Consider the following 20,494-nt stretch of genomic DNA (forward strand, 5'->3'; position numbering starts at 1 on the left):
TACAGAGGTTCCTAGTATAAGTCTCTGATCAGGTCTATTCCACTCTTTTTTGCAGGGAACTTAAAAATTTGAACTAAAGTGTTGATGATTAGTTACATTCATTACATTCATTCCAAACATATTTGGAATAAATAGTAGTGTGCTTTCTCCACAGTACAGTCAATGGAATGGGAAATGGGATATAGTGTGATGAGCACACGCTATATACCAGGCATTGTTCTGAACATTTCACAAGCATTATTTTATCTTCATAACCAGACTGTAGGTAGATACAATGATGACCCTCATTTTTCAGATGAGAAAAAAGACACAAAGAAGTTATGTAAGGAAGCAGACGTGGCTCAACTGGTAGAGCGTCTGCCTACCATATGGGAGGGTCCAGGGTTCAATACCCAGGGCCTCCTGACCTGTGTGGTGAGCTAATCCATGCGCAGAGCTGCCGCACCAAGGAGTGCTGTGCCAACCAGGGGTGCCCCCTCATGGGAGTGTCCCACGCGCAAGGAGTGTGCCCTGCAAGAGAGCCGCCCTGCGTGATAAAAGCGCAGCCTGTCGGGAATGGCGCCGCATACACGCCGCATACACGGAGAGCTGACACAGCAAGATGATGCATCAAAAAAGAGACACAGTTCCCTGGTGCCACCGAGGGTGCAAGCGGACACAGAACAGACAGTGAAAGGACACAGAGAGCAGACAGAAAATGGGGGAAGGGGAAAGAAATAAATAAAAATAAATCTTAAAAAAAAAAAAATTGCCATGTGACACCAGGCAACTAAATAGAGGAATCAGGATTTGAATCCAGACAGTCTGGCTCCAGAGCAAGGGTTCCTGCTCTCAGGGAGCTTCCTTTCTAGCAGTAAGCATCCTGACCAAAAAGAAAACAAGCCATTAAGTAAGATACATGTCTGCAGTGATATGTGTTGTAATAAAGGCTAGCAGACTTCCACATGAAGCTGCTGAGGAAAACTGGCAAGTTGAAGCACAGAAAACAGAATAGGAGAGAGGCAATCATTTCTGAGCTAGGAGCTGAACAATTTTATTACAACTGTATGAATACTATACCATCCATCCTTACCTTTCTCTATACAGCCTTCCTTCCCTTAGAGCCTACCCCTCCCCTCTACATAGCAAGATGAAAAGAGTGTTATTATCATGTTTCCCCCTTTGGGCCACATTTTGCAACGGGTGAAAGGGTAGGGAGCAGGGAAGAGCCTACGCTAGGTGGATGTATTTGAGAAGCAGATTGAATACTCTCTCACCTCCCTTTCTGGGCCTCTCTCCCATCTCTTTGGCTTTGCTACTTCCAGGCCCAGTTGCACATAAAATTTGTGAGTACACGTTCTCAATAAGGCTTTTAATTCTATTCTAGAAAGCATTTTTAAGATGTCTTCCCCCAACCACCTTTTTTATTAAAAGAAAATTAGGTTATTAAATACAGGATACAGACTATTTTCCAAGTACTCATTGGTTTAATATCCCCATTAGTCACTTAAAATTATTTTAATATCTCCTCACACTCTAGTTATATAATTTTGATTTTTGTTTTTTGGGAATATCTTCTTTATAACTAGGGTTTTTACCTTTTTTGTCTTTGAATTTTAATTTTTTGTGATGTGGGAAATGTTTTGTTACTTTTAAATGCTGTTGTATGTCTGCTTTTAAATAAATGATCTAGGTAGATTATTTTGAGAATTGCTGTCTTTTAGAACCTAACAGTTTCCGGAAGAAGGCTGGTATTTACATTGATGGATTCCAGTTAGGAGAAGATTTCATTGAGTTGCACAAACTTCTAGGAAAGTCTACTTTCAAAAATGCTCAACTCTATGGTCCTGATGTTGGTCAGCCTCGAGGAAAGACTGTGAAGATGCTGAGGAGGTAAGAGCTAGAGGAGACAGAGCTACTTTTCTGAAAAGTAAATATTTTATGAAAGCTGGCCTATACTGAGATGAATTAAATATGATGAGTAAACATATGTAGTTAAACCATAGAGTCAAGGTTAGTGGGAGACAGAATGTGGTTTGAGAAGGGGGAGCTGATACTAAATGTATGTAGAAAGTTTAATAAAGTTGGTCGTAAATATATGGAAATGGATAGAGTTGATGGTAACACACTTTAATGAGTATAACTAACATTGTTGATTTATAAATGTGATAGTGGCTGAAAGAGAAAGTCTAGGGAGGTTAATGTTAATTGAAAGACAGGTAGAGGATAATCTAGGGACTGTATAATACAGTGATTTCGGTGGTAGATGAGGATTGTGGTTAATAATACAAATATAAGAATGTTCCTCTGTTACAAGGTATTAAGAATATGGAGAAACATGGGGAGATACTACTAATGTAACATATTCTATAGTTAACAATAATATTCTAATATTTTTGTAGCAAAGGCAAAGAAGATATTGTATCAATGCTAAAGGTAAAAAATAAAAGAATATGGGATTTAGTTGCTTTTTTTTTTAAGTAATGTTCTTCTCTGGTTGAGAATCTTCAATAATCCATATGTATTAACTGCCTGACTATATGATTTATCAAAAGAGGAAACAATAACTGGCTCAGAATGCCAAGGGTTCTGGGACATATGTCCCCTTTGATAAAATTTTTATTAGAATTAAGGAGTTAATATTTGCCAGATTCTAAAGTAAACAGTCCATTTCTAGGGAATAAAACACTTGTGCATTTTTTGTGCATATATATTGTGCATACCAGGGCTAAGTGATGACATAATGAGATTTTTTTTCCCCCTAGCTTCCTGCAGGCAGCAGGAGAAGTGATTGATTCAATTACATGGCATCAGTAAGTATATCTCCTCTTCTTAATACTAGGAAAGAAGTGATAACTTTACTTAATGCCTATTTTTCTAAAAATCCTTTCCATTTAACTGCTAATTGATTTTATAATTCAAATAAGAATCAAATAGTGTCATAAGTAACACTGTGCTAGAATCTTAATATTAATAAACCCAAAATTAAAAGTTATTATTTTTAAAAAATATTGCTGCTGCTTCAAGAAGTGTAGAATCACTATTTTTTTTTAAAGATGTATTTATTTCTCTCCCCTCCCCCCCACCCTGGTTGTCTGTTCTCTGTGTCTATTTGCTGCATGTTCTTCTTTGTCCACTTCTGTTGTTGTCAGTGGCATGGGAATCTGTGTTTCTTTTTGTTGTATCATCTTGTGTCAGCTCTCCGTGTGTGTGGTGCCATTCCTGGGCAGGCTGCACTTTCTTTTGCGCTGGGCAGCTCTCCTTATCGGGCGCACTCCTTGCGCATGGGGGCTCCCCTATGCAGGGGCGCCCCTGCATGGCAGGGCACTCCTTGCGCGCATCAGCACCGTGCATGGGCCAGCTGCACATGGGTTGAGGAGGCCCGGGGTTTGAACCGCGGACCTCTCATGTGGTAGACGGATGCCCTAACCACTGGGCCAAGTCTGCTTCCCTAAAAATTATTTTAAATAGTGTGGGAGTTTTTATAAGATCAAGGCACTCTGTGACTTGACCCATGGAACATGTAAACCAACATGCTCACCAAGGACCAGGTAGTCCCATGAGTTCTTGCACAAGTTACTCTGTCTGCTCAAGACAAAGCAACTCATTTCTAGTTATTTGACGAAAATAGGCTCTTCTTCATGTCTCCCTCCTTTCTTGGTCTCTCCCTAGTAGAACCTCTGCCTTTACTTTTATTGTGGGGGTTGGGGGGAGAAGTAGGAAAGAGAATAAAATCAGCAATCCATACTGTGTAGCAGTGCTCCCAAATGTATTCATCAAATGGAATGAATGTACCACATTAATGAAAGAAGTTGTGGATGTGGAGGAGTGGGGGTTGTGGGGAGTTGGGTATATGGGAACCTCTTATATTTCTTAATGTAACATTTTATGTGGTCTATGAATCTTTTTAAAAAAGATAATAAAAATAAAATAAACTTTAAAAAGATACATAAGGACATATTGTGTGATGTCTCTTAAAAGAAATGTCTAGAAATAGCAAAACTACAAAGACAGAAAGTGGATTATAGGTTACTAGGGGATTTGGGGAGGGAGGAACAGAGAGTGTATGTTTGGTGGATGTGGAGTACGTATAAATAAAATTGATTTTATAGAAACATTAAAAAAAAAGATCAGCCAATTAACTTAAAGGCAGAAAGTAAATTTGTAAATTATTTCTGAATAATATAGCTACTACTTGAATGGACGCATTGCTACCAAAGAAGATTTTCTAAACCCTGATGTACTGGACACCTTTATTTTATCTGTGCAAAAAGTTTTCCAGGTAATAGTCTTTTTTTTTCTCCTTTTAATGTAAAATCAGAGTTCTTATTTTGTAATCTAGCTAGGTCTAAATTCTATAGGTATATACATTTACATACTTTTCTAATCCTAGAGTATATATTTATTGAAGACAGGCACAACGTCTTGTTCACCTTTGGTTCTCACTTAACATCCGGCCTTATCTATGTATTTTGATTAGAAATGCGAAATACTTTTAACAGCCTTTTAGTAGAATTAACTATCATAGGCCGTAAGAATAGGTTGATTTACATTCTTTCCACGCCACGGTGTTTCAATAAAACTAGTTTGCCAAAGACCTAAATGACTGAACATATTTTGTGACTATATAGGATGGATGGGGCAGATCACCATGAATACTAGGTTTGAATGTTGTTAATCCTCAAGAACTTTGTTGCTGAATTTGTTTGCAAATCCCATGGAGACTTTTCTGTTCTGTAGGTTGTTGAGGAGACAAGACCCCACAAGAAGGTCTGGTTAGGAGAAACAAGCTCAGCGTACGGTGGTGGAGCGCCCCTGCTGTCCAATACCTTTGCGGCTGGCTTTATGTGAGTAAAGCAACACTGGCTTCGAGGATCAGAGCGTAGCCATCCCCCTATCCCTCCATTCAGCTGAAATAGCTTGTCAGCCAAGAAGCAGATCAAAAGCTGACTTCTGCAGCTGATCCCCAATATTTGTGTCAGATTTTGCAAGAGAATGATTTTCTAAAGCTTGCTGGACATCTGTAAGTTTTTCCCAAATTAATCACTCTAGGAATGAATTGCTTTAGAAATGTCTGTCCTTAATTTTGGCCCATGAATATGCCAAGGATTCCTTCCTTCAAAGAAGCGCGTTGTAAAAGAGTTCATCTCAGAGCTTTGAGACTGAGGATACTTATTATATGTAGCTGTATTCATAGATCCCCAAGAACTATTAAGCCTGAAGTATGAAGTCATAATAGAAGGGGCTACCAATGAATGTAAAGATTTACTAAATTGGGAAACAGACTTGGCCCAGTGGTTAGGGCGTCCGTCAACCACATGGGAGGTCCGCGGTTCAAACCCTGGGCCTCCTTGACCCATGTGGAGCTGGCCCATGCGCAGTGCTGATGCGCACAAGGAGTGCCCTGCCACGTAGGGGTATCCCCCACGTAGGGAGCCTCATGCACAAGGAGTGCACCCCGTAAGGACAGCCGCCCAGCGCGAAAGAAAGTGCAGCCTGCTAAGAATGGTGCCACCCACATGGAGAGCTGTCACACCAAGATGACAAGATGACTCAACAAAAAGAGACACAGATTCCCATGCCTCTGACAACAACAGAAGCAGACAAAGAAACGATGCAGCAAATAGACACAGAGAACAGACAACCAGGGTGGTGGGGGAGGGAAGAGAAATAAATAAATAAATAAATAAATCTTAAAAAAAAAAAAAGATATACTAAATCACCTCATTCTCCAACCACTACAAGCTTGATTGCTATAAAATACTGCCCTACATACAGTCAATGACTCTGCTGAACACTTTCAATCTGTAGTTCTTTATCCTCCTTCTTTTCTGTTCTCATTCTTATAAGCCCAATATAAAGCACAAATCCTATTGCAGTGGGGGCTGTGAAGTGAGGGAAAAAAGAATAGTGAAGTTTGTTTTACCTGTAATCAAAGATGCAGTGAGTTCCATAAAATTTCAGGTGTGATTCTACTTATTGCACATTTTACCACTCCTACCTACAACTTTTCCTTCAGACCTACTCCATAGGATGAAGAAATTATCTATATGGGTGGGAATTTTCTTGTCTTTCCCTGACTGAGACTTCTGCTTTCTCTATGGTAGATTAATAATCTTCTAGGAATTGTTGGCATGCTGAACTATGGGAAGATGTGAAGGGCAAGATTCTGCTGCTGCTACTTTATAGTTTCCATTTCATTGGAATGACCTATTTATAATTAATGCCACATTTCTAGTTTACTGTTAATTCCTCATACATATATGAATATCCGAATAGAGTGTAAATATAATTAAGTTATTTTATTTTCTTAAGTTGAAGAAAGCTGAGTCTCACTCTGTCCCAGGTGGCTGGATAAATTGGGCCTGTCGGCCAGAATGGGCATAGAAGTGGTGATGAGACAAGTGTTGTTTGGAGCTGGAAACTACCACTTAGTGGATGCGAACTTTGAACCTTTACCTGTAAGTGACCATTACACTCCTATTTCTGTAAATAGATGACAGTATGCTGAAAGCCCTTGTTACATCCTGTGAATAGTCATTCGGTGCTCTTAATACAGAGTCAAATCATAGAATGAGTTGGAAGAGACCTTAGAGATCATCCATGCTAATGTTTTTGTTTCTCAAGAGAAGAAATCGAGACCCAGAAATAATTTCTTTAATGTAGGTCCTTTGGGGCATGGTGTGGGATTTTTTGTTTGTTTTTGTTTTTTCATTTTTAACTTTTTTTTTTTTAAGGAATAAAATTTGAAATTTATACTCAAGTTTTACAAGATAAGCTTGGATAAAAAAATGTTTTTCAAAGTAAATCAAAGTTAAATTTACCTACAGTAGCCAAAACTTTAAAACTTTTTGTCATAAAACCACAATTTATTTAACTTTAAAATAAAGCAGTACCATGGATCAAAAAGCTCACCAAAAGAATTGGTTATTTTGTTAATAATCTTCAAAATAATTTTGAATAAAGTGTCATTTTCCAGCCTACCTCCAATTGCATCTGGTGCTAAATCAGGATATGTAGCTTTTCTAGCTAAAAAGCTACCTGAAAAAAATATATATGTTCTAAAATTTGGGATAATATAAATGTAGCCCTGTAAAATAGGACCTTGACTTTTATAGTCTAAAATGGCATTTGAAGATATCTGGTTTTTTTCCAAGAGTAATTCCTAAGGAAATTATTTGAATATCATAGGAAAGCTAAACAATTTTGCAAAGAGCACATGTCAAAAAGTAAGCTAGACTTTTGTGGTTTGCGGCTAAATATCGTGACAAAATTGCTTTTTATCTATAGTGGTCCAAGCCCATGAAAGACACAATTTTTTAGAAAATTCTTAGAAAAGTGACCTTTCAAAAAACAGAATTAAATTTTTCCCAAGTTTATTTTGAGTCATCTGTGGAGTTAAACTAAGCACAATCATTTCACTAGGCAAACATCCAAAATCTACTGCTGGCCTTTCTTTAAATGGACCGTGTACAAAGAAGGTAAAATAGTTTCTACAAAATTAACATTGACTACAATGTCTATAAATCAGCCAGCTTATTCTGCAATTTTTCATAAATATTACCAGCTATTCATTCTGTTATTTAAATCTTTCCAGTACCCAAACATAACCCTTTGGTTTGAGAGCCCTTTGTATGTGCATTAAATACACTTCTTCCTCAAGGTTCAGAGTCAGCTAGAAAACCTTTTGAGAGTAAATGGTGTCCTGATGCCTACAAAATCAAAAGAGGATCAACCTTAAGGCCACTATGCATTTGTATCTTCTCATCTTATTTGCATAGCAATCCCATAAGGTGGCAAGGGAGGTATTTTACGACCATTTTTCCAATGAGGAAGTTCAAGTTGTAAATAGGTTGAATGTTTTGCTAGAGGTCACATAGTTGTGTTCTTGGATTAGTTGGATTCTAAAGAATCCTGTTGAAATCCGTTTCTCAGGCCTGCATGTTTTCTACCCTACCATTCACTAAACCCTGCTAATGTTACAGCCCTTTTAAAAACACCTAATTAATCCCCTTCATCTCCAGTGAGAAAATTTTTCAGAACAGAAAAAAATCTGTTTGCTTTGTTATGTTTACTTTCTCTCAACTTAAGAAGGAAGAGTTCGGGTATAGATTGACTTTTTAAAAAAACTTTTATAAAGGAAAATTTTGATCATATAAAGATATAGAGAGAAAAAGTACGAGAACCCCATGGTGTACATCACCTAGCTTCATCAATTATCAACTCATAGCCAATCTTGTTTCATCTATAATCCTACCCATTCTTCACCTCTGATCTTCTGGATTACTTTGAAGCAAATCTCATATATATTATTTTATCCATAAATATTTAAATATGTATCTCCTTTTAAAAATATATAAAAATACCATTTTCATACCTTAAAATATTAACAATAATTCTTTATGATCAAGTGTTTCAGTGTTTCACATTTTTCTAATTGTCTCACATGTTTTTTTAAAAATAATTGGCTCATTCAAATCAGAATCCAAACAAAGTCCATATATTGCATTTGGTTGATATATCTCTTGTCATTTAATCTTTTTTTAATTGCTTAAAAAACCTTTTTGTTGAGGCAACATAAATACAGCTCAAAATTTCCCATTTTAGCCACTTTCAAATATACAACTCGGTGCTTTAATTACATTCAAAAAAATTTTGTGCTACCATCACTAACATCCATTACCCCAACTTTTTAATCTCCTCAAACAGAAAATCTTCCCTCATTAAGCAATAACTTTCCCTTCTCCCCACCTCCCACCCACCCCCTGGCCCTGGTAACCTGTAATCTACTGTTAGTCTCAATGAAATTTGCTTATTCTAGGTATTTTATATAAGCAAGATCATACAATAATTGACTTTCTGTGTCTGCTTATTTCACTCAACATGATGTAGTATGTGTCAGCATTTCATTCCTTTAAGTTCCCTCCTCTTCAATTTTTTTTTGGAAGAGTTTGAGCAGGATTGGTATTAATTCTTCTTGGAATCATTGGTAGAATTCACCTAGGAAGCCATCTAGTCCTTGGCTTTTCTTTGTTGGGAGGTTTAGATGACTGATTCGATCTCTTTACTTGTGATTGGTCTGTAGAGGTCTTCTGTTTCTTCTAGAGTCACTGCACTTTGTGTGGTTCTAGAAATTTGCCCATATCATCTAAGTTGTCTAATTTGTTGGCATACAATTGTTCATGATATACTTTTATATTCTTTTTTATTTCTGTGGGGTCAGTAGTAATGTTTGCCCCTTGCATTTCTAATTTTATTTATTCGTGTCTTCTCTCTTTTTTTCTTTGTCAGTCTACCTAAGGGTTTGTCAATTTTGTTGATCTTCTCAAAGATCCAACTTTAGGATTTGTTGATGTTCTCTGTTGTTTGTTTTTTAATCCTCAATTTCATTTATCTCTGGTCTAATCTTTCTTATTTCTTTCCTTCTGCTTGCTTTGGGATTAGTTTGCTGTTCCTTTTCTAGTTCCTGCAGGTGTTATGTTAAGTCTTTGTATTAGCTCTTCTTTTTTTAATGTAAGCCTTTAGGGCTATAAATTTCCCTCTCAGTACTGCCTTCACTGCATTCCACAAGTTTTGATATGTTGTGTACTCACTTTCATTTGTCTCAAGATATTAACTGATTTCCCTTGCAATTTCTTCTTTGACCCACTGATTGTTTAAGAGTGTGTTATTTAACTTCCATATATTTGTGGATTTTCCAGTTCTATACGTGTTATTGATTTTCAGCCTCATTCCATTATGGTCAGAGAAGATGTCTTGTATAATTTCAATCTTTTAAATTTATTGAGATTTGTTTTGTGACCCAACGTGTGATCCATTCTGGAGAATAATCCATATGCACTTGAGAAAAATGTATATCCTGATGTTTGGGGATACAATGTTCCGCATATGTCTGTTAGGTCCAGTACATTTATCATATCATTCAAGTTCTCTGTTCCATTATAGATCTTCTATCTAGGTGTTCTGTCTATTGATAGGAGTGCTGTATTGAAGTCTCTACCTATTATTTTAGAGGGGTCTATTTTACCCATCAGTTTTGCCAGTGTTTGCCTCATGTAGTTTTTGCATTGTGGTTAGGTGCATAAATATTTATGATTACTATTTCTTCTTAGTGGATTGCTCCTTTTATTAATAGTGTCCTTCTTTGTCTCTTTTAACAACTTTGACTTAAAGTCCATTTTGTCCAATATTAGTATATTACCCCAGCTCTTTGTTGGTTACTATTTGCATGGAATAGCTTTTTCCATCCTTTCACTTTTAACCTATTTGTGTATTTTAGTCTAAGGTAAGTCACTTGTAAACATCATATAGTTAGATCGTGCACTTTTATCCATTTGGCCAATCTGTGTTTTTTTTTTTAAGATTTATTTTATTTACTTTATTTTTTTTTAATTTATCTTCCCCTCTCCCAGATGGTTCTCTTGTTTTTCTGCTCATTATTTTCTCACCTTCTCCAGGAGCACTGGGAACCAAACCTGGGACCTCCCACTTGAGAGATGAGTGCCCAACAGCCTGAGCCACATCTGCTCCCTGCAGGCTGAGCATCTGCTGACTTGTGGCATCTGCTTGTTGCAGTGGGGGCGAAGTCTAGCTTGCTGCAGCAGAAGACAGAATCTAAGACTGTTGTGGAGGGAGGCAGAGTCTAGTTTGTTATCGTAGGAGGTGGCATCTGCTTGTCTTCTTGCAGGAGGCACCAGGACCTGACCCCAGGACCTCCCATGTGGCAGGCGGGTACACAAGGGGTTGAGCCAAATCCGCTTCCCCAATCTGTGTCATTTGATTGAGAATTTTAATCCATTAACATTTGTGTTATAACTGTAAAGGCAGTACTTCAGGCATTTTGTTGTTTGTTTTTTCTATGTCATGGCTTTGTTTCCTCTTTTTCTTCTCTCTTTTCCTTTATTGCAACCTCCTTTTCTGTATAGTTAATCATTTTTGATGTATCTGACTAATCCTTTCTCATTTTTATTTCTGTGTATTTAAAAAATACTTTCTTTGTGGCTACCCTGGTATTTGTATTATACAACCTACATCCATAATCTACTAATTTGAAAAGATAAGCTTCAATAGCATACATGTTCTCTGCTCCCATATCCCTCTGTTTCCCCTAATTCTGTTGTTTTTGTCCCACATTACCTGTTCATATTTTGCACATCCATTATCAGGAAATATGCCTTTTCTAGTTCAGTTGTATTCTGACTCTTACAGGAGAAATGAAAAGAGTAGAGTTGTATATTAAGGATACAGTAATATTAGGTTTTACATTTACTCTTTTAGTTATCTTTACTGAAGATCTTTATTTCTTCATACTATACCATGCCACTCTCTCCTATCTTTTCCTTTTAACCTGCAGAACTTCCTTTAGGAGTTCTTGTAGTACAAGACTTTCATTGATGAACTCTGTGAATATTTTAAACTTTCCCTCATTTTTGAAGGATAGTTTTGCTGGATTAAGAATTTTTAGCTAGCAGTTTTTCTCTTTCAGTACCTTAAATTTATCATACCTCTGCCTTCTTGCCCCATGGTTTCTGATGAGAAATTAGCATCTAGTTGTATTGAGGATACCTTTTATGTAGATTGCTTTTCTCTTGCTACTTTCAGAATTCTTTCTTTATTGTTGGCATTTGACATTCTGATTAGTATGTGTCTTGGAGTCAGTCTATTAGGGTTCATTCCATTTGGAGTATATTGTGCTTCTTAGTAATGTACGTTTATGTTCATCATAAGAGTTGGGAAATTTTTGGTCTTTATTTCCTCAAATATTCTTTCTGTCCTCTGCCCCTTCTGTTTTTCTGTGTGATTTTGATTGTCCTGTCTTCTAGTACATCTAGTCCATTGATTCTTTCTTCAGTTCAAATCTGCTGTTGTATGCCTCTAGTGTGTTTTTAATTTCTGCTATTTTGTTTTCCATCCCCCATAATTTCTGTAACGTTTCTTTTTATTCTTTCAAATTCTTTATGCTCCCACATTTTCTTCTTAATATTCTTTATCTCTTTATTCATGTTTTCATCCATCTCCTTCAATTGATTTAGGAGATTTGTTTGATCTTCTTTGATCAGTTCCAAATTCTGTTTCTCCTCTGAAGTTCTAATTTGTTCCCTTGACTGAGTCATATCTTTCTTTTTCTTAGTCTGGCTTATAATTTTTTGCTGATGTCTAGGTATCTGATTATCTTAATGAGTTAACTCTGAAAGTCTGTTTCTCCCTCTTGTCTAGGTTTCTGTTGTTGTTGATTGGCTTTGTGTTAAAGCTCTTCTTTGATGCTCGGTCCAGTTTTTTCTATACCTTTAAAATAGTCCATGTTTAACTGACCAGATTTTCTCTGCTCTTCTTCATCTGATTCTTGCACTGGACATGTGCAAATTTTAAGATTGCACTTTTTGTGCAATTGTTTCACCTCTGGGGAAAAGCTTCCTTTCTCTTCTTCCTTCTCTGGCAATTGTGATCTGTTCCATTAGTTTTTGTGCAGGATTTTCTCCTCAGCTTCTATGATTTGTTTAAATTCTCTCTCATACAGTGCCCCATTTTCTTTACACTTTCCAGTTCTGGGACCCTCCTGTCATTCAGCAGATCAGTTTAAACCTCTTCCTTTTTTTTTTCTCTGTGAGACTTTTCTGCCTCTGGTTTCTTACCCTGTTAGGGAATCCTACTCCAGGGAACCTGATGGGGTCAATCCAGAAAAGTTTGTTTTTCATTTAGGTGGTCCAGTCAACAGAAACTGGATTAAGTGCACTACTCACCAGCTTTTCTACTGTGGTATTCCCCCACCCCCAGCCCAGGGGCCCTTTTGTATGTAGCACTCCTCAGTGGCTTGTGTTCTGCTTTGGGTCTCTGTGGTCTTGGGTTTCTGTGGCTGGATATGCATGGGGTTCTAACTAACTGCTGTGATTGCTTCTATAGTCTGTGTCCTAGTGGGAAAGACCTAAGCCACTGCCTCTGAGCAACTCCCAAGCTGTTTAGAACCAAGTGATGTGGAAGGAAGTGGATCAGTGAGTCCAGAATGGAAATTTCCTGATATTTTTCTTTTTCTTTGAGTCAGCATTTGTGAAATCCTTTTCCAGTCTTTAGTGTCATTTAAAGTACTAAGCAAGTGGGATTTGTCCTTTTATTCACTGAATCTCTGGGGAGGTTTCTTTCAGGGGATGTATTTTGTAGTCATATTAATCAATTCAGGTCTATTAATCTTTAAGCTCCTTCTCTCTCTCTTGTTTTTTCCCCTTACAATTTAATTACTTAAAGAAATCATATAATGTTGTGTACCTCCACCAAGAGACATATAATGTATGCTTGTCTCTCTTTTTGGCATTAATAGCTATAGATGATCATTGTGTAAATCCATTTTGTTAGAGGGATTAGGTTTTAAAGGAAATTATTTTAGTCTCTTAAGGAGATAAAAGTTTTATTTTAAAAGCTTGTCTTCCTGTGTGGGGGTGTACGTATCTAAAAGTTAGGCTTTGAGCTTTGTTTTGAGTTCTTAGGTAAAGGACAACCAATAATATTTAAACACTCTCTTTCTCTCTCTGAGTAGTAGAAAGGAGTTTTAAAATGTATCTCCTCGAGTGTGTGGCCCTCTGAATTTTTAAAGCATAGGTCCGCAATGTTAAAAACAGCACACACGTTATTGCCTTTAGATTCATGGTGGTACCATGGACCAAAATGATAAATGCTATTTAACTACCTCTAGGATAATGGTGACACTCTGCATAAGATAATTATTTGCTCTTTGCCCCCTCCAATTAGGATTACTGGCTATCTCTTCTGTTCAAAAAACTTGTGGGCACCAATGTATTAATGGCAAGTGTGAAAGGTCCAGAAAGAAGCAAACTTCGAGTATACCTTCATTGCACAAATCCCAACAAGTAAGTATGATAGTCACCCTTAACCAATCAACAAGTGTTAAATTGGTAAGCACACAACTTCCTACTCTAACTCTCTGTTGTCATATAATAAATGGTGGGTCCAAGGTGGGTCAATTTTTCCCTCATATTTATGGTGGTGCAGTGCCAAACTAAAAACACATAGCTTAAATATGGGCATTTTGCAGTCCAGCAAAAATTCATGAGAACGTTTTAATTGTCATAAATTTATAATGGAAGTATATCCTGAAGTTACATAAATAGATAATAATACTAAAATAAGACAATATAACTTTTTATATGAATAATTCTTTGAATGACTATGAATGAATGTCAATATTAATAATAATACATATGCGTAATTAGATGAATATACTTATCATCTTGCATCACACTTGACAACTTAAATTTAATAAAGAAAAACAACAAGAACAACCTTATTTGCAGATTCAGTCAATTTCTGTAGCTGAGAGGTGATAGATATTTTTGTAACCACACTGGGTTACGGTGTTCTGGCCTCCAGTAGTAAAAAATATTCCTAAATCTCAAAGGTTTTTCTCTTCTTAGATTCAATCTATCCGTCCTTATAAAAATGCACATTCTGGCCAAAAAGTCACTTACTATTTCCCGTGTCTGGTGACTGGGAACTCTGTGGATAGTGAGGGCCCCGTTAGGAAATAGTAGGGAATGCTTCAGATGGGTGAATTCTGAGAAGTGATAGCAGATTTAATTTTCTTGTTCAAGTTTTTTTTTTATAAGGCTAGGAAAAAACCCTGTTTGTATGGTTACAGTCTGAACTTACACGAATGCACAAACTTCATTTTTATTTGGCCTTCCTACAGTTGAGAATGGATTGGCTAATTGGCTTACTAGCAATTCAGCCTGGCAAAGCAGCAAAGATTGCAGATTTTCTAGCCTTGGAAATGGTAAAGAGCAATATTTTTAATCATGTTTTCAAAGTAGGACCACCTCAAGTGTCCAACAGTATCATAAAAGGAAGAATGCTGAGAGGACTGTCATCACTGTAGATTCTAATACCTAATATCCATGATCATATTTGTAATCGAGTTTTTAATTGCTTAGATTGAATATGTTTTACTACAATAAACTTTATTTTTAAAGAGGTTTTAGATTACAAAAAAGTTACATCTAAATTATATGGGATTCTCACCCTCATCTTCCCCAATTAGTAACGTGTTACAATTGTGTGGTACATTTGTTATAATTGATGAATAAATATTGAAGCATTGCTACTAACCAAGGTCTATAGATTTCACTGTGGTTTACACTTAATTCCAATGCCCTAAAAATGCCCTAAATTCCACCTATTATTCCTTCCCTCTTCCCTCAGAACCTCTGGTAACCACCATCATTCTAACAATGTTGCATCTTTTTCCATTACTACAATGGTAATAAGTTTACTTTGGCCATGGTTGCATTCCCCGCTTGTGTTTGTTCATTCCTCAACCTTGAGGATTTGGGGATGGTGATGCCCATTCTGCCTTGGATTGAGAGGGGGTTTCAATCTTATGGGGCAAATTGAATATTTTTATTGAGTTAATCTATTTTCTTTTAGTCCAAAGTATAAAGAAGGAGATTTAACTCTGTATGCCTTAAACCTACATAATGTCACCAAGACCCTGCAGTTACCATATCATGTATTTGACAAACAAGTGGATAAGTACCTTGTAAAACCTTCAGGACCTGATGGATTACTTTCCAAGTGAGTAATTTTCCTTGTTCATTTCTAACTTTCACTAAATTGATTGGTATTTATCAGAACAGACAGTGTTGACAATGAGCAGGAAAAAATAAACTATTCCAAGTTTGAACAATTCTTAATATTTAGGAAGTTTATCTATTGCAGGTAGAACTCACTTTGAGAGTCCAAAGCAAAAAGATATGAACACAAACTAGCAGTAGCATAGGAAATAGTAAAAAAAAACTTGATACATCAAAATCTGCTCAATGTAAATTTGGATTATTTGCTCCATGAAGACTTACAATTCTTGGTAACACAGCCACTAAAGCAAAACATACCTATATGTAATTGCTATTAATAATGTATGGGTTGGTATACAATATCATACCACATGAACTACTGTGATTATATTACAGCAATAAGGTAATTTCATTTATTTTTTATTACTTAGAACAAGAATTTAAAAATGGCAAGAAATGTGCCTTCCATATGGATTATTTGAAGTGGGTTCTAATACATTTTAGTTTCAGAAACCAGTCATTGAATATATCTTATAAATGTCCATATTCAAAAGAGTCCCAAAGAATGGTTATGAATATTGTAGTGATAAAAGAAAAACTTGTCATACAATTTAGAATTCACAGATTTATTGAGTGAGTGATGAATCAGGCAGCATCCCATTCGGAAATGGAAGAGAGTTCCACTGATTGGATGGAAAGAGGATGCTCATATAGGGTGAACATGAAGCAAGTGAGGAAATGTTCTGATTAGCTAACATTAAACTGGGGGACAGTCCATACAAAATGGAGAGTGGGTGTACATTGATTAGTATAGTATGCTTGTCCATTCTTGTAAGCTATTTCTGCTGGACAAAGCTAGTTCTTATTACCAGGCATTGCTTATCAGCAACCCTGTAAGGCGTGTTCCTTTTTCTCTGAAAGCCCTGCTGGTCAATTGTTTTTAGAAAAGTCCTTCCTGGAAAGTGGTATTCTCCTAGCAATAGCCAATGCAGGTGGCCATTTTGTTTAACTTAGCAATGTACCCGCTTTCGGTAATGTTTCCAATAATCTCATTGGAAAGTTGACCAAAACACTCTGGTCACCATCATTTCTTTTCTTTTCAGACAGTTGCATAGGCTCAGTCCATCATTTTGTTCCATATTTCCTTTGAGTGGATTACACATATAACCCTCTATCTAAGTCAAGGTATCTATTATTTTTATTTTTATTTTTATTTTTATTTTTATTTTTATTTTTATTTTTATTTTTATTGTTAGTCTTGGTCCACCAGAGACAATCCCATTTCTATCTCATTTTTATTTTGGTTAGCTTTCTTAAGGTGACCATCTGCCTTGAGGGTGACAAGGAATTTGAACAGAATCGTGAAGCACAGTTTATACAACAAGAAATAAAAACATATAGACTGATAAACACAAGTGAAAGCATAAACTCTAAGTGTACTAGTTTGTCCCCATATTCCATTAAACCAAGAATCTAGGTCAGGAAATAGGTCTGTCCATTGAAATGTTTGAGCCTAACTGATATTATGAATCACCTGAACTTGGCCCTTTAGAATATTCAGGTTCGTTTGTTTTTATCACTGTGCCAGACTTATTAACACAAATGAAACATTGTTCAAGGGCAGTCAGGGTGTCTAGAGTCTGTTTTGCAAGAACATCGAGGCCAGGCTGTCAACTTCAGCCTGGAGGACCTGAAGAGCCTTTAGGGTGGTGTTAAAGCTCTGTTTCCTAACCTCAGATACGTTTATAACAGCTTAGTCCAGGGCACGTGTTACTGGGAAAGTTTGATGGTACTCATGAAAAAAAGGAAATCTGTATTATGGTAGAGCAAAAAGGGTTTGGGGGCCTCTTTTGTCAGTTTGAGGCTGATGTTCAAAAGATACTAAGTTAGCTTTCTGACTGGCATTTAGGGCAAACAATATATGTAAGACCACAGGATCTAGTCCAATTTACAGGTAGGTAACAGAACCGCGGTTATCTGCAGTTTACAAAGAGGATGCAAAATAGCTCAGTGAACAAGAGCAGAATCTGATAAACCACGGTAGTGTGCTATAGTATTCCACTGCTGGTAATTTTCATAAGGAATCTCCAATTGGACTTTTAAAGCCTCTCGAAGACAGGATGCCAAGTCAAAAAACTTGACATCAGATTTCAACTGCAATACAAATAGATTTGGGTGGATTCCTCTTTTCAAGGTCTCCAAAGTATCATACATTCCCTATGCTTCCAGGAAGTAATACTTCCTTATTTACCTCTAAGGTTGGGAACCCTAGAGCCAGGTACTGGACCATTTTTTTGAAGAGGTTTTGCAAGCATTGGCTCCATAAAGGCAACCTTAGTTCCCAAAAGTTTTTGGTCATGTCTGCTTAAATGAGCATCATTCTTAAACATGACATTCCAGTCAAAGCCTTGGTTGTATAAACTAGTGTTTTCAGTTATATCTTATTAACAAGGTTAGATTCTGATTGAACCTATGCAGAAAATTATTTTTCCATAAAAATACAAATATTCAATAAGAGTTTCCGAATTCTGGAGGGTCCAGGAAGAGAGGAAAAGATGAATGTTTTATAAATTACAGCTTAAGGGAAAAGAGTAAAATATTTCTTGTATCTAGAAAATAGAACAAGAAAACACCAGCAATAATCCAAACAAATCTATAATCATTCTTTATCATTTCATTCAATCCTACATAATTAGTCCTTGTTTGGCCCCATCTTGTGTGAGTAATCTCATGACCCATCAGCTTCTTCACTAGAATTCTGGAATCTTGACCGTCCAGCTAAATGTTCTCAGTTATGTAACAGATACCAATAGAAGCCAGTGCCCCAGAGGACCTGGCGTAGTCCTTTCCGTGGGTCTACGAGACAGCCCTTTTTTTTGTTGAAGACAAAGCACCTGGCCTGTAGCTGATTACTAGTGTTTTCAGGGAAGCATCAGGATAAAAAGTGTCTGTAGATGATAAAAGACTTAAAATGGCCATGGTTAACATGTTACTGTTTTACAAAAGTGAAAGTTCTGATGAAAGTTCATTACAAATATAATGCAATTAAGAATTTGGTTGTTTCAGTGACATGTAACATCTTTTTAAAGAATAACTGAAATTATGACCAATTGCTCTCTACTGCTGTCTAATATCAGGCAGATCAGTAATAGGACATGGATAGTGAAGATATTGACAAATCTCTGAAGTGTTTATATTAATAACATTTTACCCATACAAATTTAATAAACAGAAGTTAGGAAAATCTTTTTAAATTTTATTACACTTCCCATGCAATTCATAAAATAGCAAATAAGCCTAATTATTTCTAGCACCTCTCTTTTTACAAGATGAAAGAACAAATTCTTTATGATTTTCCAGGGGCGCTCCGGAAAATTCTGAAGAGAGATTGAGATCAATAAGATGCCTTTTAGGGTATGACTTTGGGAAGACAAAATGTCAAAAAAGGTGTCAGGTTTGAACATTTTGTTAAATAGGATCATGAGTCACTGTGAAATAATATCTGGTTCCCTATTTAACCAAAATGACAATAAAGATTTTAAAAGTACATGAGTTAACATGATTGTAAAGAAAAAAACTTAGTTCTTTCAAAAGTGAGATGATTTGTTCTCTTAAACAAGGAAGATAAGGTCAATCAGTATAAAGGAGATTCTTCTGATGATATAGACTATTTGCCTTCTAGGCAGATTACTTAGATGGTTAAGAAAAACCTTATATAACTTCTTTTTAAAGCCAGGCAAATAATCCAAGAAAACTTGGCCATTTTTAAAAGAGAAAACCAAATTCTAGTTTTGTGTGCATTTACTGTCTGATAAGAAAACTCTTAAAAATTATAAGCTTAACATATCTTAGCCAACCTTGACAAATGACAAAATTCCTTTTCCATGAACCTACAACATTCTTTAGCCATTCCTGGTTGTCCTATACATTCCTGTTTCTCACTCTGCAACAACCCATTGTTTTACTTTAGGGAAAAACAACTCTCTTTTTCCTTAACAAAAACATCCTGCATACTTTGGAAAACCTTTTCAAGCAAACATCCTCCAACACACAATTATTCTTAAAATAAAGTTCATCAAAATAATAATCAATTTGGTTAAACACAGATTTACATTTTTCATTGTCTTAAAGATCTAGTAGATACAATGCTAGCTTATTCTATTGGTAAACCTGTGTAAATTTAGAAAGAACATACCCAGGTAGAAAAATATTGTGTGGTTGCATTGTGATAATGACATCGAAAGACATGGATTCCTATCTGTTCTTGGCTATGTTACATAAAAGAATTTAAGAACATGCCTGTTCAGTTAGGTCAGTAAAAAGAGTTTATTGAGAAATGAGAGAAAAGAAAGGAAGTGCACACCGAGATGTGGATGCGGGCTCCTCCAGGCAAAAAAGGAGCATTTGCGGTTGGGGGCTGCCTTTATCAAAGCCATTATTCATTTCTCCCCTTCCTTGATACTGGGGGAGGAGCCCCAGCTGTTTGCTCTTCTGATTGGTTGGTTGCCCCACCTGTTAGCTCTCAGGGGACCAATGATGAGGCCTTTTGTTTGGAGCTTTCTGGGGCCTCCCCTTGATCCCAGGAGAGATCCAAATGTGACCTCTTGGCCAGGGTCTTGGTGGGGTCTTTCTGGCTTGGTCTTTGGAGCAGCCTTACCCTCAGGGGGTTTCTGGGTGGGGTCTCATGGTCATGATCTCTGCCAAATCCCAGCTGTGACTCCTCTTTTCCTCTTTTCCCTACACTAACCTGCTTCATTAATATTGGTAACTCTGAAAGCATAGCTATTTTTATTTAAGAATATTAAATTAGTCCCATTTGTCAAAGGTTTATCTGAATTACGTGAACCTGAATACTTTTAAAATATTTGGGTTTAATTCTACAAATACATTTTTTCTTTTCATTTGGAAAGAGTAAAAGTTTGATTTCTTTATTTTCT

At 36.5% G+C, this 20,494-nt stretch overlaps 1 protein-coding gene across 1 annotated transcript in view; it reads left to right on the forward strand.

Annotated features, from left to right (window-relative positions):
- Nucleotides 1–20,494, forward strand: part of HPSE (heparanase) — a 45,317-nt gene that overhangs the window by 18,234 nt on the left and 6,589 nt on the right. Inside the window, exons 5-11 of the mRNA XM_004472675.5 lie at nt 1,704–1,872; nt 2,745–2,792; nt 4,168–4,261; nt 4,720–4,826; nt 6,326–6,440; nt 13,720–13,838; nt 15,412–15,558. Of these exons, the coding sequence (XP_004472732.1) occupies nt 1,704–1,872; nt 2,745–2,792; nt 4,168–4,261; nt 4,720–4,826; nt 6,326–6,440; nt 13,720–13,838; nt 15,412–15,558 (799 nt within the window). The remainder of the gene's footprint in view (nt 1–1,703; nt 1,873–2,744; nt 2,793–4,167; nt 4,262–4,719; nt 4,827–6,325; nt 6,441–13,719; nt 13,839–15,411; nt 15,559–20,494) is intronic.

This window comes from Dasypus novemcinctus, chromosome 1 (assembly GCF_030445035.2).
Source record: "Dasypus novemcinctus isolate mDasNov1 chromosome 1, mDasNov1.1.hap2, whole genome shotgun sequence".
Classification (NCBI taxonomy): Eukaryota; Metazoa; Chordata; class Mammalia; order Cingulata; family Dasypodidae; genus Dasypus; species Dasypus novemcinctus.